The 27,408-nt window shown below is 34.8% G+C and overlaps 1 protein-coding gene across 3 annotated transcripts in view; it reads left to right on the plus strand.

Annotated features, from left to right (window-relative positions):
* The window catches only part of LOC115209188 (transmembrane protein 94), a 92,232-nt gene that overhangs the window by 16,352 nt on the left and 48,472 nt on the right, over window positions 1–27,408 (plus strand). For all 3 annotated transcript variants that reach the window (XM_029777433.1, XM_029777435.1, XM_029777434.1), the window contains exon 2: window positions 12,847–13,155. In XM_029777433.1, coding sequence (XP_029633293.1) covers window positions 12,854–13,155 — 302 coding nt within the window. In that variant the 5' untranslated portion in view covers window positions 12,847–12,853. The remainder of the gene's footprint in view (window positions 1–12,846; window positions 13,156–27,408) is intronic.

Raw genomic sequence — 27,408 nt, forward strand, 5'->3', positions numbered from 1 at the left:
AGGTCAACTTTGCTTTTCATCCTTTGAAGTGTCAATAAAATAAATAGGTACCAGTTGAACACTGGGGTCGATGTAATTGACTTACCTTTCTCCCCAAATTGCTGGCCTTGTGCCAGAATTTGAAACCAATATCATATAGATTTATTTAGTCCTTAATATTATCTTTAAACTGCTGCTGCACTTATTGCATGATTATCTTTGCATCTTCTATAAATAAACTCATCTAATAAATTGTTTACAATCAAAACATCCTTATTCTAAAAAAAATTGTCATTTACTATACCTATATCAAAAAGTTGTTTTATTAAATATGCTGTATGTATGTAGTTCATTTTCCAACTGAAGTGGACGGAAAGAAACACTAAATTTATAAGTGCTTAAAACCAGTGTTGTGAATCATAATCCTATTATTTGCCTTTGCCAAGGCAGAGTTATTGTTTACAGTCATGTTTGTTTGTTTGTCTGTGGACAAGATATCTCAAAAACCGCTGGATGGATTTGGCTGAAAATTTCAGGGTTGTTTGGTCTTGTGACTTGCACAAACTAATTAGATTTGGGGATTGATCCAATACTGGACAAGGATTTTGGATTATTTTTCTGGTTTTTTTTTACTTAATTTTTGAGAGTGGTCAGGTTCATTTTTAGTATTCTCATTTGTGAGAGCAGTCGAGTTTATTTCAGATATTTTCATTTTAAAAATCATCTCTGGCTAATCATTGAGAGGACGTTGGTGCTGCCTTGGCAGAGGTTTGCACTCTCTTAGTGCTTTTGTTATGATTCTCTTCTGCATCTCAGTACATTCCACTTATTTATTTTTCTTTTTGTTTTTCTTTCTCAACAACTTTCTATCAATGCTTTTATTGTTTTAAATTTTCATTTTGCTTATTTTTCCCCCTCCTTTTCCTGCCACACTCCAATGGGTAGAATAACTTATATTTTGCTTATATTTCTGGAGCCAACAACCTGCCAACATATAAAATATGAATCAAGTACTGCCTACTTTATATTACATACTTTTAACTTCTCAGCTATTCTTGTAGACAGCTTACTGATTTGCAGCAAGCCATGAAGGAACTTATGTCATTCATTCAATTTGCTAGCAGAGCAGCCAAATATTCCATCAAAACAATTCTTGACTTCATGTGTTTAAACTGTTACAAGGCCTAAATTTTCAGACAGTATACTTAATATATAAATTGAATTATAAGAAAGGTGATTGTACAATGAAATTCAACCAAGCTTAATGTCCAGACATATCTCTTTAACATGGTACAATGACCCAATAATAAATGGAAACTAAATTTAAAGTTCTGTTTGAAACTTACCAATATTGACTACATCTTTAAGTTTTCTATAGTTGCTAGAATGTTTAACTATTGGCAGAGAACCAGATTAGCATGCGTTGCACTTTTTAATATACTGAACTGAATCCATTTTATCATTATCATTATAGGTGCAGACGTGACTGTGTGGTAAGAAGTTTGCTTCCCAACCACATGGTCTCAGGTTCAGTCCCATTGTGTGACACCTTGGGCAAGGGTCTTCGACTTTAGCCTCAGACCAACCAAAACCTCATGAGTGGATCTGGCAGACTGAAAGTGAAAGCAGCCCAGTGAGCGTGTGTGTGTGTGTGTGTGTGTGTGACTGTCTTTGTGTTTGTCCCCACCACCACCACCACTGGTGCTGGTGTGTTTATATCCCTATAACTTGATTTGGCAAAAGAGACCAATAGAATAAGTACCAGGCTTTAAACAAAAAGAGGTACTGGGGTTGATAGATTCAACTAAAAATTCTTCAAGGTGGTACCCCAGCATGGCCGAAGTCTAACGACTGAAACAAGTAAAAACAAAAAAATAAGATATAAGATCATTTTAAAATCTACATTTTTATGTTTGCATTGGTTAGACAAGAGTATGTTGTGCATAGAGATTCATATGCCTGGATTCTCTTCCTGTTGCCAGCCAGCACATATTTTTTAGCAAAGTAATAATCTTTATGTCTATCAAACAGTAAATAGCCCAGACATGTTTATGTGCAGATTTGTACACAAATGACACCATATGAATGTCTTTTGTTTATAGAGATTGTGCAACATACCAAAAACTCCTGGACGTGATTTTGCAGTGGCTTGCAAACAAATGACACTGTCAGTAAAGCCATTGGTTACAACCAGCAAATAAACACCTGTGAAGATGAGGGAAATATGAACTTACACACACACACACACACACTTACACATGCATATATACAATGGGCTTCTTTAGTTACCATCTATCATATCCACTCAAGGTTTTGGTTGGCTTGGGGCCATAGCAGAAGAAACACACCCAAGGTGGCAAACAGTACGACTGAACCTGAAACAACACATCCAGGAAGAGAACTTCTTAACCAGACAGCAATGCCTGCCCCTATTGAGTAATTAACTGGCTACTATATGCTGCATGAATTCTATACCAGAACTGACTGAACACCATGTATCACTGGTTGACTGCCTCTAAAACCTTTGGAGCAACAGAGTTAATTGAACTATCAGTTCACTTAAATGAATAAGCAAAGCCTCATTGAAAGAACATAATGAACTCTTTAATTCATTACTAGATTATCAATATTGAATAATATATACAGAGCTGTCAGACCTGTGTGCATTCTGTGCATTAAAGTTCAGATGCACTTGATAGGCAAACAACACTTGCAACAGGTTTGACTAACAGTGAGCAGCCAAGAATTAAAACTGTTGTTAACTGCTTGGGCAATTCTCTTAAAGTGCTAAATTCCATTATTCAGGTGACCTAATTAATGCATTATTGAAAGAATTAATAGCAAATCTAGGTAAAGCTTTAAGCTAATGTTGCAATGTTAATAAATGTCACCATTTTTACTATCTAAATACATTAATCTAATTATCGTCATTAGGTTTTATATTTTTTTCCACATAATCATCTAAAAGGAGTCTCCAGTTTATGATATAATACAACAGTAGAATTCAAGGAGACTGGGGATGATCTGTGTCAGCTAATACTAATACTGAGAGTTCAAAGGTGGAATATATTTGATATAAGGAAGAGAAGTCCTGTTTTGAGCAGAATATTTCAGTGGAGAGAGGAGAGATGAACTGTTTTACTAGGGTTGCATGATAAATAGAATGGAATAGAATAGCAAGAATGAGGAACAGTTATATCAATGGGGAAACAAATGTGAGGAGGAGGAGGGAGAGGTAACAAGTATTAGTGAAGGAGAGTGGAATGGTCAGAGTGGCAGTGGGGGAGTGAAGGCTCACCAGCGAATCTATTGTGTGTGTGTATTTGTATTGTTGTCTCTTTTGTTTCCTCAAGTTACTTGTACACAATTTGCTTCAGTCATGACGCACATTCAACAGATCATATAATATTTAGTTCATTAATTCTCCCATTGCTACAAATTCTCAGTTATATGTCATTATATACCTTTATAGGAGAAAAGTTTTCACTAAGACAGTCATATCACTGCCTATAAGTGCAAGTGTAGCTGTGTACTTAAGAAGCTTGCTTCCTAACCATGTAGTCTTGGGTTCAATCTCACTGTGCTCCACATAAGGCAACCAAAGCCTTGTGAATGGATTTGATAAATAGAAACTGGCCAACCAAAGCCTTGTGAATGGATTTGATAAATGGAAATTAGCTAACCAAAACTTTGTGAATGGATTTGATAAATGGAAACTGAAAGAAGCCCATCTAGTGTGTTTTGTGTGTACCCTTGTCTGGACACCATGTGATGGTTGCAAATGAGCATCTTCCTATGAATGAAGCTGTTCATTTCCAGTCATCCTTAAAAAACACATCTATCCCTGGAGAAATAATACCTTTAGAAATAGGTGAGGGTTGGTGACAGGAAGTATATCCAGTTGTATAAAATCTAACTCAACGGATTTTGCCTGACCCATGCAAGCAAGTAAAAGCAGACATTAACTGATGATAAAGATGACTCCCTGAACTGGTTCAGAAACATTTTGTTTATCAAAATGATTTATTTTTGGTGATTCACAATTTAGTCTCATACAATGTTTATTCAACAATTCTTATTGTGCAGTTATGGCTGTGTGGTAAGAAGTTTGCTTCCCCATCACATATGGTTCCTGGTTCATTCCCACTGTGTGGCACCTTGGACAAATGCCTCACGAGTGGATTTGGTTGACAGAAAGTAAAAGAAACTCACTGTGTGTGTGTGTGTATGTTTGTACCTTGTAAGTTAGTGATTTGGCCATAGAGACCGATAAAGTACCAGGCATAAAAAGAAAATAAGTCCTGGGGTCAATTAGTGCAGCTAAAATTCCTCAAGTTAGTGCCCCAGCATGGTCACAGTCTAATGACAAAAACAAGTAAGAGATAAAAAATAAAAGATAATTCACTTGATCAGTTTTTCTAATGCAGGAGATGTGCATTTATACTATAACCATGAATTACACATTCTCACATATCTTGGGGAACTCTCTGACTTAGGCAGGTTTTGATATTGTTTTGTGATGATTGATCAATTGACACATGGAGAGGTGTTTTGAATGTTTCGTAGTTTGTTGTTGCTTGAGTCGAATGTTTAGTCATTTCAGAAGGACTAGCAGTTTGAGCTAAAGTGAAATGAACGTAGTTGGTGAGACTTGCATTACGAATAGCTGATGAGATAGCAAGAGATGGGGAAGGGGCTTGATAATGAGCCAGAACACTATAAAGAAACTCTACTCTTGTCACATTCTTGGGTGTTCCACTGGGTCATGGGTGAGGAAGATGAGAGGGTGTTTGTGTCTGCTTACAACTACATATACACATAAAGCAAATACGTGAATGCACAGTACATGTTACCAAGCCATACTCACTCACAAGTGACGGCTGGTTGTACTATTTTTTTCTGTTTAGATCACTTAACACTGTTAACAGATATCAATGTCCTCTTTGTTTACTGCATCTAGATCAGATAAATAATTTAGATGCTCTACTCTTTATTTGACATTAGAAAATCATAATACTGTTCTTAATCTCTCTCTATCTTGGCACTGAATATAAATCTGACATATCTGATATTCTTTTTACGGTTATGTTTGCATGATGCCTTCCTCTCAGTTCATTTTAGGTTTTTTATACATTTCATTTTGACTAAAAAAAAAAAAAAGCAGACCAAAATCTTTTTTTAATCAATAAAAAACTAAACGGTTCACCAAATTGACATTTCTGTTGCCAGCCATTCAAACCATTAGGTAGTCATCTGTAAAACACAGAAAAGACAGACAATAGAAAATACTTCAGGACAAATATGTTAAAGAAAGCAACTTTGAGATTCTGGGTGTCTGGAAGTAGGCCATCAAGAAGACTTGTACATGTTGTTACATGATGAATAAATAATTAGGGGAAAGTACTACACTATTGTATTTCAAAGTATTGTATAACTTTAAAGGTATGTTTGTTTTGGTAAATGTGAGGTAAGATCTCATAAGACTTTTTTTTTTGCACATTATAGTTAAATATGCATCATATAGTTCAGACTTGAGCAAGCAGAGCTTTTGGTCAAAAGCATTCCAGTTATCATGGCCATCTTTTTCGTTTTTCTTTATAGGCATACTGTATTATCAAATGTATGTTTTCTATTTTAAGATGATAGGATGAACTTTGATTGCAATTTGGTTGCTATTTCTAGCAGACTGAGCAACATTTTCAGTATCAGAGGTGAACTGCAAGTGCATATGAACGTGTAAGGCTACAGCCATTCTGAGACAAAAAAAAAAGTCTTTAATTTTATAAAAATTTTATAAATTCTAAGATACAGACACAGTCACACTAAACAATATTATGCAATATAAAATTAACAAAAAAATAATGCTATAATGCATTAATTAACCATTTAATTATAATGCTTTGAATACTCTTATCAAATTAATAACAACTTGTATTGAATTGCTTTGTTCTTAATGTTTAAGTTGGGTTTTTCTTTTGTTTTAATTTTGTATGGGTTTTAAAGAACTTCATCAATGAGTGGTTTCAAATATGAATGAAATTATTTTCAGTGGGCAAGAAGTGTGGGCTGGGGGAGGGGTTGTCCCCATCCTTGACTTAGAAGCTGCTCTTTTGGCTCATTAGAAAAACCTGTTCGTGATGTTAGTTGAACTGACTGTTTCATGCTGTTAATTTTCCTTCATTGTGTTAGTGAAGGCATGTGGCCTAGTGGTTAGGCTGTTGCACTCACGATCACTAGATCATGGGTTCGATTCCCAGACTGAATATCATATTGTGTTCTTGAACAAAACTCTACATTTCACATTGCTCCAGCACCTTTTTTGATTGGTAGTAATGGTGGGGTTGGCCTGCTCACCTACCCAGTGGGGTGGCATCGTCCAAAAGGCTAAAACAATGCAAAGCACATTGTGACCAATGTGTAACATCTTCTGATAGTCAGGTTGGTCATGTGATGTTAGTATGCTTAAGATAAAATTTAATAAAATGGCAATTAAATGAATAAGTATAATTTCTTTAGTTGAAAACCAGTCTGAAACTATGTACACATCCTGAAAAAAGGTGAATAATAATATCAGAGAGCAACCAATCAAAACATAGAGTAGATGTATTTTGTGGCCTATTTATAGGAGATGGAGTTGTGCAAATGATCTTTTTTAGGGTCTGCAAAATGGTTGGGAGAAAGTTGTTCTCAGACCAGAGACCTGGACTGAAGACTTGCAATAGAGTGGACTTCACTAAAGGCACTTGTGGGCCAATTTGTGTTAAAACAGGTTATAAAGTCTCTACCCCAAAATATAAGTTTAATCCTTTAGCATTTAAGCCAGCCATGTCTGGCTCTAATAGTCTATTTGTTTTACAGTCAAGTCAGCCTGATCTGACCTCTCACATCTACCATACAATATCATTTTAAAAATAAACATATCACTGAAATCTTGAAGTTATGTGATAATGTATGATTAATTTAAAACAATGTGAATAAATAAGGATTACATTTGACAGAGTATTCTGAATGCTAAAAGGTTAAAGATATTTTCACTTCTTAAGATAGGTTGATAATCAAATAAAATTATATACTAATTAATTTGCCACTTATGCATTTAGACATCTTGGTCTCTCATTTTTTGTAATATAGTCAAAGAACAAAAAAAAACAAGCTTAAAGAATAATTAACTTTCCATAGAGTTTAATGGCGAAATTATTACATATTTTCTTGCAAAAATAAATCTTTTAACATAGGATAAGCGACTACATTGCCAGGAAGTTAAGAAGAGAACCTCATCATTTTGTCTAATACCTTTGCTGAATGGTAGTTTATCAATCTTCTTTACCCCCATTTGTACAAAGACAACCAAGATTTCAAATCAAAGTGTATCTTATGTGGTTACAATAAATCTTACATAAGCGTCCTCAAGATTAAGGTATATAGTGTGGATTCAAACAAAACAATAGCATGTCATTTCCTGCCTACTAAATCTATGATCCTATTGGTCCTCAGTTATTGACAATAAGAAAGACTTCCTGATGTATAAGGAACAGGTATGGAGTGCCTGTAATAAGCTTCGCAACTTGTGGCAGCTCAAATTTTCAAGCTCAACAAGGTTGGCCTTCTCCAGGGCATGCACAGGGAACATTCTTCTCAATGGATCTAAACCTGGTCTATGAAGAAGGAACTTCAAGATTACAATGATGATTTCTGCTATTGAAGCTGCCAGTCCTCTTTGAGAGGGGCTATGTTTCTGCTACATATATATGTGCATGTGCACATGCTCTCATATGCACACTCACACTCAAAATGTATGTATATTTGAGGATACTTTTACTGCATAGTTAAGTTTTTCTCAGTTGTTAATGTTTATTCATAGGTCAGCTTGATCAGAACTGACATTGGGCTAAAAGAATTCCAGCTATGACTAACCCATCTTTTTGTACATTAAGGACATTTTTTCTGTTAGGTGTGATTTGAGGAAGAATTGGCTGCTGTTTTTAATTGAGCAAGTGACTTAGAAATTCTAAGTTTGTATCTCAGTTATTTATTAAACTGGTTTACTCACTTATTTGAGGCTAGAAGCAAAAGAAGAAAAAAACCAAAAAAAAAAACCATTATTAAGACCTATCAAACTTATGCAGAAACAAACTGGGTCACTACTATGGTGCAAGTTATTACAAAATTGATTAAACATTAACTTTTATTGCACAGTTTCATGAGTATTCCCACCAGAGAATTCACTTCTTATAGCAGATGGACATTATTATCTATTGTTTATTTCCTTCAACACCTATTAGTTTAACATTCAAATGTGATAGGGTTGAAGATCGATTCTTCTTAATGCCTTTCATTAGGCTTATAGTTGATGTGTTGTGTAAATGTTGAGTAAAATTTAATCAAAGGAAGAAATATTTTATGACAGTAAATTATGGCTGTAATTTGTATAATTTGAACAAACTAATGAGGGTGTTGCTATTCAGTTGCTGGACATGCTAGAGCAGATAGTTTAATTCTAAATACATTTTGTCTGAAAAAAAGGATGGGATGCTCACAGATTGAATGCTTTTGATCATAAGTTTGCTTGTTCAGTTTTGACTTGGGGCTAAATACTGTACATTTGAGGATATTTCTGTTTTTATTATTAAATTTTTCATATGGCTTAGTCACAGGAAAAAGAATGGTGTCCATGAACTTCTGCACAGTGGAGAGAAAAAAAAGCAGTTCCCAGAATAGTATTCTAGAAACATTGTATGAAAGACTTGGTCAAAAAACAATAGTGCACCCTGCTAAAGAAACCCAATGACCAAGTGGTGGCATTTGAAGTGGGTAGTGGTTTAAGTCTAGCACTCAAGTTTATTTTTGTATGCCTGGCATGATACTTTCTTTAACATTGGTTTGCATGTATATAATAATCATCATCATCATTTTAATGTTTGCTTCTCCATACTTGCATGGATCAACCAGAATTTGTGGAGGTATATTTTCTATGACTGCATGCCCTTCCTGTCACCAACTCTCATCTCTGTTTCCATGCAAGATACTTCCCTAAGGCCTGACATGTTTGCACAGAAGATTGGAAACCAGGATCACTGTTTATATAGTGATGCCCATTTATAACTATTACGTGATTACAAGATAAGGAGATGCAAACCTGTGTGGATGATGGGCTTCTTTCAGTTTCTGTCAACCAACTCTTTTTACAAGGCTTTGGTCAGTTTGAGGCTATCATAAATGACACTCACCCTAGATGCCATGATGTGGTAGGACTGAACCCAAATCATGTGGTTGAGAAGCAAACTTTGAATCACACAGCCAGGCCTATGTAAGAAAGATCTTAAATGTACATACTTGGCCTGTGAGTATATCCTTCAGTGGCTTCATCATGGAAGGTGGGAAAAACTCCAAATATGAAGAAAGAAAAACCTCTAATTTCGATATCAAGATAATGATTACTTAATGGATTGGTAGAATGATTAGTGCATTAGACAAAATTCTTTGTAGTATTTAGTTATGTTCTGTATTCAAATCCAGTCACAATCAACTTCATCTTTAATCCTTTAAAGCTTGGTAAAATATGTATCCATTCCTCAAATTTGATGTCTTGTGCTTATGTTAGAAATCAATATTGATTTACTGGGCAAAACACTTAGCAACATTTTGTCCATCTTTACATTATGAGTTCAAATTCTGCCAAGGTCTGCTTTGGCTTTTATCCTTTTGGGGTCAATAAAATAGTTCTAGTTGAGCACTGGGGTCGATGTAACCAACTTACTGCCTTTCCCGAACTTTTGGCCTTGTATCACAATTTGAAACCAATATTGAAGTTATCTAGTCATAAAATCCAAAGCTAAAAGCCTTATAAAATACACTGTACTAAATTGATAGTCATGGAACAAAAGCATATTGCAGTCACATCCAACCCATATCAGGCACCGAAAAGCAGTTAATATGCTGTGGTGAATAAATGAATGGGTAAAATGAGTATAAGATACTTTCCATAGGAATTCAAAATATTTGCAAATGTTTCCTTATTTATTTTCTTTGCACCTAAAATTTATTGATATGGCTTATTTTGACATATCTTAATACCCATGATATTTCCAATAAATCTGTCTTAAATAAATAATATACAAAGCTCTATTGGGTGTTTGCTTCAGTAATTTGATTCATTACAAAATGGTAATTTATATTTATTTTTTTATTAATGAATGTTTGTGGATACGTGAGCATGTTTGCTCACATACCCACAATATTCTAGCAACACCACTTTCGTTACTTAACTAGTTAAAGTGAAACTTACTTGTAGCATAGTTTGATTTTTTTTTATTTGATATTTTATTTTTCACTGCTGTTATGCTCTCTTGGCTAGTTATGACATACATACACACACACACGCACACATATATACTCTGTCAAGCATGCACACTGACATTGCACATTGAATGTGCATTTCAAACATGCACAGGGATGTGCAATGTCATTGTGCATGTTGAACAATGTAAGCATCTTGAGAGAAAAGTTAGTGGTGTGCAAGAGAGATAAATGTGTTGGTATGGCCATGTGATGCATATGGAGGAGGACAACTGTGTAAAGAACAGAGCTGTGGAGTCAAAACAAAAAATTTAAACTCCGACTCCTACTATTGGCATCTACAACTCCTCTTTATGTAATTAAGTGATTGTGGTCTACATATCTCATAAAGCATATGCATACGCTTGTACTTTGAGTAAGCATATATAAATGGTTTATACTAAAGAATAAAGATATTGTGAGTTGGAGTTGGTATAGTTTTACCGACTCCTCCTCCTCCTTAAATGTTTCTGACTCCACAACTCCAACCCCACAGCCCTGGTAAAGAAGTGCCGATCCCTGACTGTAGAGGGAACCTATGGTAGAAGTAGACCCCAGAAGACATAGGATGAGGTGGTGAAGCATGATCTCCGAACTTTGAGCCTCACAGAGGCAATGACTAGTATCCAAGACCTTTGACAATATGCTGTAGTTGAGAAACCCATCAAGCCAAGTGAAATCACAGTCATGGCTGATGCTGGTGTTATGTAACCAGAAACTGTGTAGGTGGCACATAAAAAGCACCTTTTGAGCATTGAGCCTCGTGGAGGCAAAGTGGTTGAGCTCCTTTCGAATGTTGGGTCTCACAGAGGCAATGACCAAGACCTTTGGCATTATGTTGTGCTTGAGAAGACCCATCAAGCCAAGTAAAAATGCAGTCATGGTAGATATTGGTGGCACATAAAAGCACCCATTACACTCTGAGTAGTTGGCATTAGGAAGGGTATTAAGCAATAGAAACTATGCCCAAGCAGACTGGAGTCTGGTGCAGCCTTCCAGTTTGCCAGCTCTGGTCAAGTCATCCAACCCAACCCAGCATGGACAACAGACGTTAAATGATGATGTTGATGATACTGCAGCTGTGCTGTTTGGCATTTAGATTGTTCTATTACATTTGAAACTAGACAACAATACTTTAAACAATTTATTATTGCTTCTTCCTTCCCTTTTCTATATATGTATACATCCTTTGTGTTCTGTTTTTAATTTATATTTGATATATATATAAAATATAAAAGAGAAGGAAGATACATGCATACCTATGTATGTATAATCTGTTTGTGGACTAATCACAAATGCACCTGTTCCATTTAAATGTTAGTATCTTCAATAATTTCAATAAACTGTCTATTGAGTTATGTCAGTTTCTAGCAGGTGCAATACAAATTTATCTTCATCTCTACCATATCTTCAAAAAACATTTTAAAAATTTCTATACTGGTTTTTTTTTTCATGTTTTCTACACACACACACACACACACACACACACATATATATATATATATAATATATATATATATATATATATATATATATATATACTAAATATGTTTTCCTAGACATTTTTATTTATTATAGCCTTTCATATAACCTCTTTATAAATATTCTTGTTGCCTTCATATTTAGTATAAATGAAATAGGTATGTATATTATAGTGTTATAAATGAACATTGGATTATTCGACTTCTTTATTTGAGTAAATCAAACCAATATAAATACTATTTTATGTGTATTTATTTTTTGGCATGTTTGGTCGAATTGGCTGATTGCCTGAAGGATATTTAACATACCTCACACATCATTCCTATCTATTTACCCGCTCTGTCTTCTATAACTAGACATCTTGTATTAGTACATTTATATTTCAATCGATTGAGAGTAACTGTTCATGTGTATTATATTTCCCTGTCTCTAGCCTTGCTCACCTCTACTTTTTGGTCATTTCAAGTTAACCTCCATGCTCCTTGCCTACAGACTACTTTCATTTCATTCTTTCCCTAAGCAGCTCCACCTCTTGGTGAGCACACGTCCTATCCAATTTCCCTCCAGTTGCTTTACTTTGTTCTTCTGTTTTCCCTATTTTTAAAATAAGGCTGTTATTTTTAAATACTATCCTTTGTTTAAATATACATTAACACACTTATTTTCCATTTGTTCTTCCACTTTAAATCGTTGGTTTATGTCCAGTATTTCAGATGTCAGGTTTTGTGAATATATTTGAAAGCGACAAGATATTTTATGAAAATGCTCTTAAAAGCAACTTAAAAATGAATAAAATGTTTCTGTTTGAGTATTTCTAATTTCTAATGTTGTTGACATCATAAGAATTTATAAGTTTCAGGAAAACATTAAATAAAAAAAAAAACCCTTTGAAGGTTACCTATGAGAAACTTTTTTCTATTCAACATGTTTTTTAACCCAATTTTTACACACTATTTATAGCTCTATGTGCTTTGAGATCTCCTGTTCCAAAAAAAAAAAAAAGAACATTATGTACTTTTTATTCTGTATATCATTTTATTTTACTTTCAGATGTGCCATGCCAAGTCATGACCCTGTTTCTCCAAAAGAGGAGGGCTCCAACCATTCTAAATGTGGTGAAAAGCCTCAAGAGGGACAAGTTGGGTTCACCACAAAACATGCTCTGTTAACATTTTATGAGGAACTGCTAAATGAAGTACAGTTTGCAGAAAATGCACTTCGATCACGGAAAATCTCAGATCAACTTCACTGTTTCAACCATAAATATGTGAAGTCAGTTTTGCATTGGACAAGTTTTCTGATCCTATTTAGTCTCGCAATCATCTTACTTTGGGCTTATGAGTACCGATACCAAGAGGAGTAAGTAAATGATTTTTGTTTATTTTTGTTTTGTTTTCCCTTATGATTTCTCTTTTAATTTAAAAAGTATTTATGAAGCTTGTAAAGTAATGTATTTATTTGCAAAAATGCAGGAAACAAATTTAATTTCAATCTATTTAGTGTTTAAACATACTGATGAATGATATGTTAAAGTACTTTTTTGTCCAAGAATATTACAATATAACAAAAAAGCTGATCTAGTAGTAATAGTCATCAATAAATAAACAAACTCTGGGATTGAGAACTGAAGATAAATAAGTATTGTGTTTGTATGGGGTTTAATAATTTTGACAGATTACTGTAGTAGGGATTATTTTTCAAAGGGTAATTGGGTACAGCAGAAATCAGTGTATGTATCAGACAGATAGACAAGTATAACAATGGGATTAACTCAATTAAGTAGATAATCAAGAGGTTTTATTTGAACAGTTTCAAGGGTAGTGATAGTTGTTTATAGAGGAGTTATCTTCAATTGAAAAAATGCGGGTATTGTTGAAAATTTCTTTTTCACAAACATCCCAAGTTAAAATCGGTATCTTTTTGGGATTAGAAGGCTAGAAATGACTATGAACAATGCCTCTCCTCTTCAGATTAACAAATAGAAAAAATAAATCGCTGCCATTTCTTTAAATTTAGAAAATATATTGTTTTTGCTAAATGCTGTTTTTAATTATCATAAAACTCTTCCTAAAAGTGCAGAATGTCCTCTTTTACACAAGCTTAGTATGTAGCTGCTATAATGTATTATGTAGGATTCAGTATATTGGTTTCTTTCGTATTCTTCTGATAAACCTGAGGGTCAGAACTATTAGAAGTAAGATAAATAGGAATGGCAATGTTCATACTTTTACCAAAGGTATTAATAGCATAAGTTGAACTCGCTTCAACTTGTAAAATTTTAACCAGATTGTAGACTTAGTTGCTTGGAACTACAGCAGCTACCATTGTATTAACAGTTTGCAAATTTTCATTACTTCCGTTTGTGGATATGTAGAGCACCAGACAAAATGACTTGTGGTGTTCAGTTATCCTTTGACTTTGTAAAGTTGACTTTACATTTTATTTATCCAAAACCATTAAAATTAATCCCAGTGAAATACTAAGGTTGTTCTAATTAACTGTATGCTTACTCAAATTATGGTTTAGTGCTTATGTTGGAAATTATTATTCTTGATAAAAGGATTTATTGGCTTCTTTGTCAATGAAGAATGCTGCTGTTCACAAGATCTAATGCTTGTTGTATTAGTATATAAAATCACATTTGTAGCTTTGGGACTCTTGCCCAAATTAGTAAAAAGAAGGAAATTGAGTGGACAGAAATTGTGAAGTATCAGACTTCATTTCTGGGTTCATATTCCTCTACCATTAATTAAATACCTATTTCTTTATAACCCATAAGGGGCTAAACATAGAAGGGACAAAGACAGACATAGGTATTAAGTCGATTACATCGACCCCAGTGCATAACTGGTACTTAACTTATCGACCCCGAAAGGATGAAAGGCAAAGTCGACCTCAGCGGAATTTGAACTCACAACGTAACGACAGACGAATTACGGCTACGCATTTCACCCGGCCTGCTAACGTTTCTGCCAGCTCGCCGCCTGGCTGTAGAACTACCTCAACAAATTCCATCCAATTCATATGAGCATGGAAAAGTGAATGTTAAAACAATGATGATAACACTGTTACTGATTTAATCAGTTATTCCATTGTATAAAATTGTGTACATATGTAGTAATTATTAGAATGGTGAATTTGGCAGAATTGTTAGAGTATCAAATAAAATATCTTGCAGTATTTGTTCTGGTACTTTACATTCAGACTTCAAATCCCATCAAGGCCAACTTAGCCTTTTATCCCACCGGGATTAATAAAATAAATTGACTCAAGTTGTGTACTGGACTTTATTATATCAGTCAACCCCTCCTGCCAAATTTTAGGCCTTGTGCCTAAGATATTTATCAAGTTATCAAGGACAGTTGGTTCATGTAAGCATCTACATGTTGGACAAAATACCTTGCATTTATTCCAACACTTTACATTGAGTTCAAATACCATGAAACTCAGCTTTGCCTTTTCTCCTTCCAGTGTCAATAAAATAAAGTACCAGTCAAGCACTAGGGCCAATTTGACTACCCACCACCTTACTCTACAAGAGAATTTCAGTCGTTGTGGTTTTGTTTGAAACATGTTGTTTTAATTCCCTCATATTGGTTGATTACAATTAATTTTCACTTGAGGATATTTATTAGAACAGTTCTTCTCAACCATCAAAAATGTACTAACTTTGCTTTCATTTGATGTTCTGAAGTTGCCACATTCCTTTCTCTTCATCGTAATCATTTAATTTGATATCATTACATTTTTGTACAAAAAAAACAAACCCTGCTTTCTCTGCCCATCAAAAGGGTACTATTGCTAGTTCTACTTTACCATTCTTTTTAAGTATTCCTCAGTACGTTTAATCGTATATCAGTAACTTCATTAGGAATATTTCCTCATGATAAACCAGTAGTTACAGCATTCTAGATAAAGCAATAAATAATATTGAATATTTGATTAACATAGTTACTAATCATGTGCTTTGTTCAGAAAATATATTTATTAGTTTGCCATTTTATTTGGTTTGTTTATTTTTGGGGAGGGTATATTTTTTTGTTGTTAAATATTATTTCTATTTGTTTATTTGTTTCTCAATATGATTGATATGAAATTTGAAAAGCACAATTAAATTTATATTGCTTGTGGTATTACAGTGCTGAAGTTCTGGTTTATGAGTTCAAACTTTGCTACAGCTCTATATAGTTCAATTGCCCCAATCACTTCTGTTTGTGTAAATCTGTCATGTTGAGAAAACTCATAAAAGAATATTTTGATCATCATCACTTGTATGTTCTGTTGCACTGAAAGTTGAAATTTCAAAAACATATAGTCTCTATTCTAAAAACAGCCAGGAGTTTGAGAAAAAATTCTCTTTCTACATTAACCCTTATACTGTAGAATTCAGAGATATCCACTCAAAATTTCATTACACTTAACTGCAGAAAGTGGTTTTATATAACAAATTATCTTTTGTTGAGGAATGTTATATTGGAAACTATTTCTTGTCAAGATATGTCAAGTTCACTGAGACAATGTGACTTGCAGAAAATACCAGTTTTATTTTTTAGTAGATATTTAACATTACTAGAATAACCAAGAAATTTAATTTCATTGTTAGAGGGTTAAGCATTCTATCAGAATTGATAATAAAAAAAAAGAAAAAAAAGAAACAATCCAAAGTGGCTGGTTGGCAGAATTGTAAGAATGTTGGACTGGATGTTTTGCAGTATCTCTTTTGACTCTTTGCATTCTGAGTTCAAATTTACTTTAGGTGGTACACCGAATCTATCACCTAGCACTGTGTTTCTCAACCATTTTTTTACTTATGGACTCTTTTGATTTCTGTCTTACTCAAATGGACCATCTTAGCCATTCGATGTTTAAAAAAATCCTATTATATTTTTATAATTAAATATTATTAGGAATTGTTTAAAAAAATATTTTGTATATAGTGGAAGGATAACCAATTTATTGCAGATAAATTTTAACAAAATCTATAGACAATAGTTGAGAACCACTGACTTAGCACCTTGGGTGCATTTAGCAAAGTCCACTCTGTTGCAAACTTTCAGACCAGCTCTCTAATTTGAAGATATCTTCTTCCCCACTTCCCACCTTCTGTCCTGACCATAAGATAAAATTAAAAGCCAAGTAAACAATCAGTGTTTGTGTCATGTTCATAAGCAAGCACATGTTTTCCATCTCAGTCTGCTTAGCTGAATAAGGGTGCAATCTCCACTTCATAGTTGAGCCATGTTAACTGTAGAAAAGGATATCTGTGGAAAACATTTCTCCTTAAAATATACAAAAAGGTCAGCATTTCCTAGATCATTTTTCACACCCTACTTATATGCTGGAATAGAAAAAACATTATGTAGACAAGAAAAACATTATTATTTCAGTAATGGTCGAGATAATGATAGTTTATATCCAATCCATTGATGAAGTAATTTGATATTTCCCTTGAACATTTCAAGTAATCTATTTAATAACAGCACATTAATAACATAACTTAGAATGTTCTGGAACTAATAGATATAGCATAAACCAATATTAATTGATGCTAAACTATTTATTTTATTCTTTCTCTCTCTCACACACACACTCACTCACTCACATATACACACAACTTTATACTGCAAAGAAACTTCAGTCTCTAGTTTTCTGGTTTATTGCCATTTTATCCAGCTACAAGCACTAAACTACCAATAGACTATTAGGTTTAGTGCTGAGGTAAAATATTTAACTCTATTATGTAGTTTCTGGAATTTCAGCTCTCCTATCCATAGCTATATTTATAAATACCTAATTCCTATACTTTTTATCTCTCTCATATTATCTAATGGTTTTGGACCTGTCTCACTTATGCCAGCATATAGAAAGCACATGTAAAATGATGATAATGGTGGTAGTTGTAATGCATTCTTGATTAGACATATACACCAGATATCAATACCAAAATTTTGGTGATCCACAGCAGGTTTTATATCCTAATATGTTACAGTCCAATTAAAAATAAATAGGTACTGCCATTGCTAAGAAGCTCATTTTGCAGCACATGGTTTCAGATTCAATTCCAGTGTAGCAACTACTGTTGCACTGGGCCAGTTAATACTTAGTGGTTGAATTTGGTAGGGAGAAACTGTGTCGAAGCCCATTGTGAGTGTGTGTATGTGTGTGCGTCCCCTCATTCCACTGCTTGGCAATTGGTGTTGCTTTGTTGTACATCTCCATAACTTAGCAGTTCAGCAAAAAAGACCAATAGCAAAAGTACCAGGCTTAAAATTTTTAAAAAAGGTAGCATTGGGGTTAATTTGTTAATCTGAATCCTTTGAAGTGGTTCCCCAGTATGGCCACAGTTCATTGACCAAAGCAAGTCCATGATGAAAAATAAAATATACATTTGGATGTCCATAAAGTTTTCATGAATTTTGCGGATCACTTTCTGAAAAAGTGCCCCTCAGTGTTCTGGATTGTTCAATTTCACATAAAGCATTGGTGTGGGTGCTGGTGCCATGCAAAAAAAGTACCTTGTACACTCTTTAAAGTGGTTAGCATTAGGCAGGGCATGAAGCTGTAAAAACCAAGCCAAAACAGACTATGGAACCAGTTCCTGTTAAGCTGTCCAACCCATACCAGCATGGAGAATGGATTTTAAATGTTGATGATAATACTGTTCATTACATGAATGCCTTATCAGAGAAATAGAAACAGCAACAGAAAATGGAAAATACAGTGTGTATTATGTTTGCTGTATGAACTTTCAGTGCATGGTCAAGTAGTTAAAATAGAAGTTTGGTTTGTAATCACAGTATGCTATGTTCAATCCCACTGACTGGTACCTTGGGTGATCCACTGATTAACCCAAACCTTGAATGTGGAGTCCTATCAGATGGACTGGACCAGTGTTTCCAAGGCCTGTATTTAACACACTCTTCCTCCTTCTCTCTCCCCCCCCTGAAAATCAGGCCACTGTTACATCTATCAATGGAGTATTCATTCACTTTGACTATAATTCAATGAATAGATAATTCCATATAATGAAATTGACACTAGTTCAATCATTATAATTGTGTGTGTGTGTGTATAGACTGATGTATGTACATGTATACATATGTATTTATGTGTGTGTGTGTGTGTGTGTGTGTGTGTGTGTGTATAAAACCTTCCTCTGCTGAAACACATATGAGATCCATGATCTATGGAATAATATTATTTATCAATTCTTGATTTGTACCCACTTGTCAGTTTTCTTACCAGTGTTTACCTCTTTTGCCAATACACATCACTGAAAGATACATTTGCACATGCACATACCTACATGCATTCATGTGCATTTGCACACATAGTCTTCCACTCAGTTTCTGTCTGCCACATTCCACTTTGAAAGCCTTTAATCTAAAACTTTTGTAGAAGATACTTGCCCAAAATGCAATGCTGTGAAATCAAACTAAGAACTACATGGTTGCTAAGCAAGCTTGTCAACTACACTATTGACTTCAGAATTTTGGTTTCAAATTTTGACACAAGACCAGTAAATTCAGAGCTGGGGGTAAATTGATAAAATAAATCCCGGTGCTCCACTGGTATTTATTTTTTCAACCCCGAAAGGATGAAAGGTAAAGTGACCTTGGTGGAATTTGAAATCAGAATGTAAAGACAGATAAAACGTTACTAAGCATTTTTCCTGGCGTGTTAACAATTCTGCCAGCTCACCACCTTGATTGACTTCAGTATATTGCTAGTTCTTTCTTACTCTTTAGCATTTAAACCAACCATATACGGCCCAAATATTCTACCTGTTTTATGCTCGAACTGGCTTGATTTAGCCTCTCACACCTACTCAACACTGTTATACTAAAAACATACAATCACATAAGTAAAATTTCAATGTATGATTAATTCAAAACATGTAAGTAACTAAGAATTATATTTGGCAGAATAATCTGAATACTAAAAGGTTAATGACTCCAGATGAATGAAAAAACCAGGTCAACTTTTGTGGGTTTTGAACTCAATATTGCAGTATTAGGAAGGGCATCCAGCTGTAGAAACACTGCCAGATAAGACTGGAGCCTGGTGCAGCCTTCTGGCTTCCCAGATCCCCGGTCGAACCGTCCAACCCATGCTAGCATGGAGAACGGACGTTAAACGATGATGATGATGATGATGATGAAACATTTAATCTAGTACTACTATTTCTGCCAATTCACTGCTCTGTTTTTTATTTATTAATGTTTCTTTGTATACTGAGAAAACAGAAAAAGAGTAACAATTCTGTATTTTTGAAGTTGTAACTAGAGTAGCAAAACATGTCAAATATTAATCTTTTGACTGTATCTGCATTTCAGTAAGAATAGCTTGGCTAAATGGTGAAGAAGTTTGCTTCATAGCCAGAAAGTTCAGTCCCACTCTGTGGTTTCTTGGGTAAATGTCATTTTCTTAAAGCCTTGAATGAACTCATACTGTGTGGGTGTAACTAGATAGATGGAAATTATATAGAATCTCATTGAGTGGATTGCATTTGTAAATCAAATGATGCACCCTTGGCACACATGACACACACACACGTGTTACACTAATTATGCTTGAGCATTCCACATTTCTGTGGAATGCTCAGCCACTTATATATTAATTCAGGAGCAGGTGATTTAGTGTTGAATGATGGAGATCCACCACTACATTAATTGTATAATTTCTCTGGATCACCTGCTTGTGTCTTTCCCCACCACCACCTCTTTTTTCATGTGTAAAAGTTTCTATTTATGAGAAACTCACTGACCAAGAAGATCATCATCACTATTATAATAATAATAATTATTATTATTATTTAATATCCATTTTCCATGCTTGCATGTGTCAGATGGTTTTACAGGATCTGACAAGCCACAGAGCTGCATCAAGCTCCAATGTCAGCTTTGGCATTGTTTCTACAGCTAGATGCCCTTTCTGATACCACCCACTTTGAAGGGTGCTTCTTCCTGGGTGCTTTTTTCATGCCACTGGTATAAGTGAGATTGCCAAGTAACTTGCAAGATATAAAAATTAAAAACTCCTTTAACCCTTTTGATATCAACCTGCCTGAGACGACCCCTAGTTCTAGGATACAAACTTCCTGTTTGATGTTAATTTATGTTCCAAATACCAGATTGACAATGATAAAGTTATTTTACAAAATTTTTTATTTTCAAAATTAATTAAAACAAAAGTAGTGTAGTTCAACAGAAATATGTTAACATAAGGGTTAATAGTAGAACTCAAGGAGTTGAGTCCAAAAATAACACTGCTCTATAAAAAGCTTTGTGCTTGAGAAGATTCATCAAGCCAAGTGAAACCATAGTTGTGGCTGTTGCCTGTGTCATGTAAATGGCACCCATGCAGGTGGCCCATAAAAAGCACCCAATGCACTTTTGGAGTGGTTGGTGTTAGGAAGATCATCCAGCTGTAAAAACCATACCAAATCAGACTGGAATCTGGTGCAGCTCTCTAGCTTACCAGTTCCAGTCAAACTGTCTAACCCATGCCAGCATGGAAAGCAGATGTTAAATGATGATGATGATTATATCACCCTTGTGTGGTAGACCATCCATCAATGGGTTTAATACCTTTGCCTGGCTCTTTGGTTCCTTTTACAGAGATTCCTCTCTTGCAAGTATTCCCACTATGTCATGAGTTTCTTCCATCACCAGTTCTTGAGATCTTGCTAAAATATGTAATGTATGCTGCCTGCCATTCCTCCTCTAATTATTTTGTCAAAGAAATCTCTTTTTTTTCCTTTATAAAATGAAAGCTGAAATCTCAAGAGAGAAAGAGAGAGAGATAAAAGAAAAATATCACTTTATAATCTTTTGTGCTTTACTGAAAGAACTTATTGGCTTTCCCATTTTGCTCTTATATAAAATACAATCGAAATATATTGAAGAGCTTTGATCTCATAATAAACAACTGGGAATAGAATGGTGGCCCATATATAGAGAGAAACTGGAAATGATATGCTGTTTTGGGAAGTGGAACTCTTACATGAGCTACATAAACTAATTAAAAGGTTATGTATAAATGTATGTGTTTGTGTATGTGTACACACACACACACACACACACACACACACACATTTATGTATTTGCTTTGCAAGATTGCTGATGCTGAAATTGTGTGTTGCAACAGATATCATTGTATTAGGGGTTGGTCATATTTTTGCCGGTTAAACATACACACTATATACTTGGTCTTCACTTCAGCTTTATTATTATTATTTTAGTGTCCTTTGTCTAAGTTCTGTCAAAGAGCTTAGACAAAGAACACTTTAATGATAATAATGATGCTGAAGTGAAGGCCAAGTATATAGTGTGTGTGCATGTGTGTTTAACAACTACACATGCACACACACACACACACTTATATGTGCAGGCTTGGCTGGGTAGTTAAGATGTTTACTTCTGAATGTCGTCATTTTGGGTTCAGTATCCCTGGCAACATTTTTGGTCGTGTATACTACTGTAGCTCTGGGTTGACCAATTCTTTGTGAGTGAATTTGGAAGATGGAAATTCTACAGAGCCTGTCATCTATAAATATTAAAAGTCAGCTTGAATCTTACTTGCAATGTTACCCAAACTGAAGTATAATGGGAAAATACTATGAATTAACTTTACCCTGAAATGTGAATACGAACAAAATGAAACAAGTTTCACGTAAATCGGAGCAGTAGTTATTGAGATGAATACCCAAAATGGTGCATAGTGGGAAAATGCTCCAAATTTAACTTCGTCCTGAAAGGGAAGAAACTTTAACCTTTCTGTGTCACATTCTTTGAAAGCATGCAAAATAACCTTGAAAAGAAAAAACCCATGGAACAAAACTCCATTGCTGGGAAACTGTTTCCTGGTGACCCAACGGGTCACAGGTAGTCTATTATAAATATATCTATATATACCCATTTGTCTATCTATCCATGTGTGTGCAGGCATGGCTGTGTAGTAAGAAGGTTAATTCTCAACCAGAAGATCCCATGTTCAATCCCACAGCAGAGCACCTTGTGCAAGTGTATTCTACTATAACTCTGGGATGATCAAAACCTTGTGAGTGAATTTGGTAGACAGAAACTGAAAGAAACCCATATGTGTAGGTGTGTGTGTCTCTGTGTGACTGACTGACTGCCTCCATATCTAGACATCACATGATGGTGATAAACAAATGTTACCAACATGTGAGTAGCATCCTTCATTTGCAGTATTCTGTGAAAACATGTCTGGAAACAGATAAGGGTTAGCAACAGGAAGGACATCCAGTTATAGAAAATCTGCTTCAATAAAATCCATGCTTCAATAAAAGCATGGAAAAGTGAATGTTAAAATGATGGTATGTGTGTGTCTGTATGCATGCGTATTTGTGTGTATGTGTGTGTGCATGCATGTACATGTGTATGTATGTATACATATATGTGTGTATGTATGTGTGTATATATATATATATATATATAGAAAATGTGCATATGTGTGTAAGTGTGAATGTTTATGTTCTGCACTGAGCAATAGACAATGTTGTCGTTCATTGTCAGCAGATCGTCCACCAGCTATGCACTAAATGAACGCAACTGGAATTTTAAAATCCCTTGAAAAACAGGTGAGGGCCAGTGACAGGAAGGGCATCCAGCTTTAAAAACAATGCCTGGCTAATAAGTATTCATCCAATGCATGCTGGCATGAAAAATAAACATAAATACAATGAAAAGGAGCTATATACCTGTATGGTATCCTGATAAGTAAACTCATGATTTTTAGTTCACTTTGTTTATCTTTATTGAAATAAGTAACAAATACCCATTCTACAAATGCCCATAGAACAGAGGTTGACTCTGTGAGTAGCAGTAATCTGCTGTGAGTTCAATCATATCTCCGGGAAATGTTGCTATCATTGTTTAGCCTCTGGTCAGCTCTGATGAAGCAGACCTTTGATCACCAGCATTCTTGCTGTCCACCCTGTTATAATTTTGGACATAGTTTATCTAGTAACCTGAGACTACATATCTAGTGCATTTTTTTTTTTTAAAGATGGCAAGATGTTATAGGTGAGATCTGACTACTATTCCTGATTCACTTCAAGGAAATGTATGTATGGCACTTGAAAATAAGCCAAAACAAAATGTAAATAAAAGCACATACAATAGAGCTTGATAATTTGATTAATCTCTTTATGAAATTGGAAAAGAAAGGTTTCTTTTTAGGTCTAGGACAAAGCACTTCATTTATTCACGTATAAACAAGTTTTGCTTTCTGTGACTGTTGCAAGAAGATAATACTAGTTGATTAATTCAACATAGTGAAAGCAATTTTTGCTTATATTTATTAACACTATTAATGACAAAGCTTGTAATGAAATGAGTTGCTTTTGATTTTTTAACAATGCTTTGTTAATGTAATTCAGCCTTCCTTAAGATTACAAGAATGGCTTAATAGGATTCTATTCAATTATTAATATGAGATTGTATCAGAAAGTTTCCAAATCTGGCCTAAAGGTAAATACACCAATACTCCAGTAAATAATGTATTTCATATATTATTTATATTTTGGATGTTGTCTCCTTTGAAATAATCCTCTCGAGAATGTGTACCACAATCCCAGCATAGCTTCCACATCTCAAAGCATCACAAAATCCTTTTATTGAAAGCAATCTAATACTGCCTGCAATTCCATTTGAATTTCATCTGCTCCCTCAGTGTAGCTTCAGTTTCATTCTGGGGAAACATCGTGAAGTAACATGGCAATAGATCAGGCAGGTAGAGGGATAAAACTTTGCATCAGCATGATGCCTGTATCGGTTTTCTGTGGTTTTCTGTGAGAATTGCATAACAAACATCATAAATGATTCCAATCATGTGAGAGAACTGATAGATTGTTTGACAATGGTTCTTGTAGATCATTCGTTTGTTTAATGCCTGTTTTTTCTATGTTAGCATGGGTTTGAAAGGAGTGTAATTTGAGAAAAGGTTTTTATGATCGAATGCTCTTCCTGTTGCCAACCCCTTAACTATTATTCAAGTAAGGGATTTCATTATTCCTCATGTTTTGATATTTTGCTACAGATTCTTCACTGTGAATTCTTATTGTCTTGAAGTGACACTGCTCTTGAAACACAAATTGAACATTAATAGGTAGCATGAAGCCTTTTTGTCGACTGATTCAATAGGCTGATTGCTAATGCTCATCCAGGACAGACAGTTAGGAAACTTTCTAGCCTCTCCTATATTAGAAAAATAAGGGTGGTTCAGGGAAGTCTGTAGTGCTGGCTAGATGTCTTGCAATATGTTATTACATAATTTTATATTCTGGTTTCAAATCTTGGTTAGCCTTTTTTTTGTTTTTGTCTTTCCTTTAATCTGGAATTAATAAAATAATTACCAGTCAAATGCTGGAGTTCAATAACTTAATCCCAATCTGTTGTGAGAAATCAATGTACTAGAAAAGTACTTGTTTTTAAAGTTTATCTATTTATCATTTCATTTATTATGCAGTAGAGAACTACAGCATCAAATATAGCAATAACAAGGAATTAACCTAAATATACTCATTTTTCACATCTCGCATACATATTTCTCTCCAGTCATGCTGCTTTTGCAGTTTCCCATGCCTCTTTGTTGCCATTCAATTCCATTATTAGGAATTTGAATTGGGAGCTTGAGTTATAGCAAATCTTTCATTAGCTGATTACACAGCTATGGACACCACCCCTATGGATGTGTTGCAGTTACTCTCTTAATAGACCTTGGTAATCCTGAATGTTAGATCTTCTAGGATTCCTCCACTCAGCAACAATATAAGAAGCACCATCGGCTCAGTTGAGCTCTTCCACTACCTCTTCACAATCCTCCATGCTGCAGTCCTATGACTTCACCGCATCCCTGGCAGGGTGGCTGAATGGGTACTATACCTTGCCAAAGGGCAATCTATGCTGGGCATGATCATCACTTTGTGAGGTATTTTCAAAATACCTGCATATACTTAATATATTTTGGAAGTAAACCATTCTCTATATTTATGAAATCTAATTACAACTAAAACAAAGCATAGAACAGATTTGGGACTTGTTCTTATAAGTCAATCAGTGGAGAATAGACAGAATCCATAGTCTTTACTTTGTCTGGTGAGGCTCATGTAGCAAATACTAAGCTTCACATATTGACTTAGCTCTTCATCCTTTAAGAGAGGCTCAATAAAACAAGTACCACCTGGTGCATGGATTATCAGAGTTCACTCTTTTAAAAGCATTTATGAAGAGCTGCTGAAAAGTTCCTGGCTTTGAGTAAAAGAAAATACAGGTGGATCAGTTATTTTATTCAACATATTCCCCCTCACAGATTCACACACTTATTGCAGTGGTCCTTCAGTTTTGTCTAAGCTCTGTAAAAGAATTCAGAAGGTTAGGCCTCTAACCAGGCCTTTCACAACACTCTTAAAGCCAGAAACTTTTCTGCACAACTCTTGCAGATCAGATCCCCAGCCTTCTTCTTACCTGTGGACATGGGCCTGCATATTCTTTTACTGGCTTTAGTCATTATAACGTGACTGTGATGCTGGGGATGTAGTCTAATTACTTCCATTAGAGTGAACTCTGGTAAAAACACCTGTAGACCAGGTAGTGTTATTAAAATAAGCAGTACATTAGGTTTGTGATTGTAACTTGTTTGAAGTATTGCAATGTACATACATTTTATAAATATTTGAAAACAAAAAAAAAAATTGAGTAATGCAGGTGAGGAGTTTGGTAAAATATTTAAGATGACGTCAGTGTGTGTGTGTGTGTGTGAATAAAATAAGTACCAGTAACTGACTGATGCTTATTTTATTGACTCTCTCTGGAAGGACAAATGGGTAAGTTAGTATGTGAAGCTTGTTTGTTATATCAATCTCACCAGTCATGGTGAGTAAAGATTTGTCAACCATTGTGAAACCTGCAAAGCAATTCTAACACAACATCACAAAGCTTTTTAAGATAATTATCACTATTAAGTGCATAATAATTATCACTATTAAGTACATAATAGTTGTTACTATTAAGTGACAATTCTTTGATAGTTTAAAAAAAAAAACATAGCCATCATCTATGAAGATGACCTGGTAGTATGGACCATGATTTCACTGTGTTTTAATTATCTAATTTTAACTTAATTATCTAACAGACATAGACACTCTCTCAGGCCTTTGCCCCACACTTCACTCTACAGAACATTCCAGTTGCGACAAGTAGGGGGAAAGAGGGCTGCACTAGCACTCAGTCAGTACTCATTTTGGGCTGTGTAGACTGGAGCGATGTACAATGAAGTGCTTTGCTCAAAGACATACTGTACTGTCTAGTCCAAGAAAGGAACCTATGATCTTATGATTATGAGCCCAACCACTAACCACTATATGCCTTTACATAATTTTCCTTAAATCAAGGAAGCTAAAGCAACGTAAATCCTAAGTTAATATTTAGGTGAATAACCTCATTGAAGGTGCATGTGTCAGCAGTTAGAGCATCAGGCTCACAATCATGAGGTAATGAGTTCAATTCCTGGACTGGGTTGTATGTTGTGTTCTTGAGCAAGACACTTTATTTCACATTGTTCCAGTTCACTCAGCTGTAGAAATGA

The sequence above is a fragment of the Octopus sinensis genome, linkage group LG3 (genome assembly GCF_006345805.1).
Source record: "Octopus sinensis linkage group LG3, ASM634580v1, whole genome shotgun sequence".
NCBI lineage: Eukaryota > Metazoa > Mollusca > Cephalopoda > Octopoda > Octopodidae > Octopus > Octopus sinensis.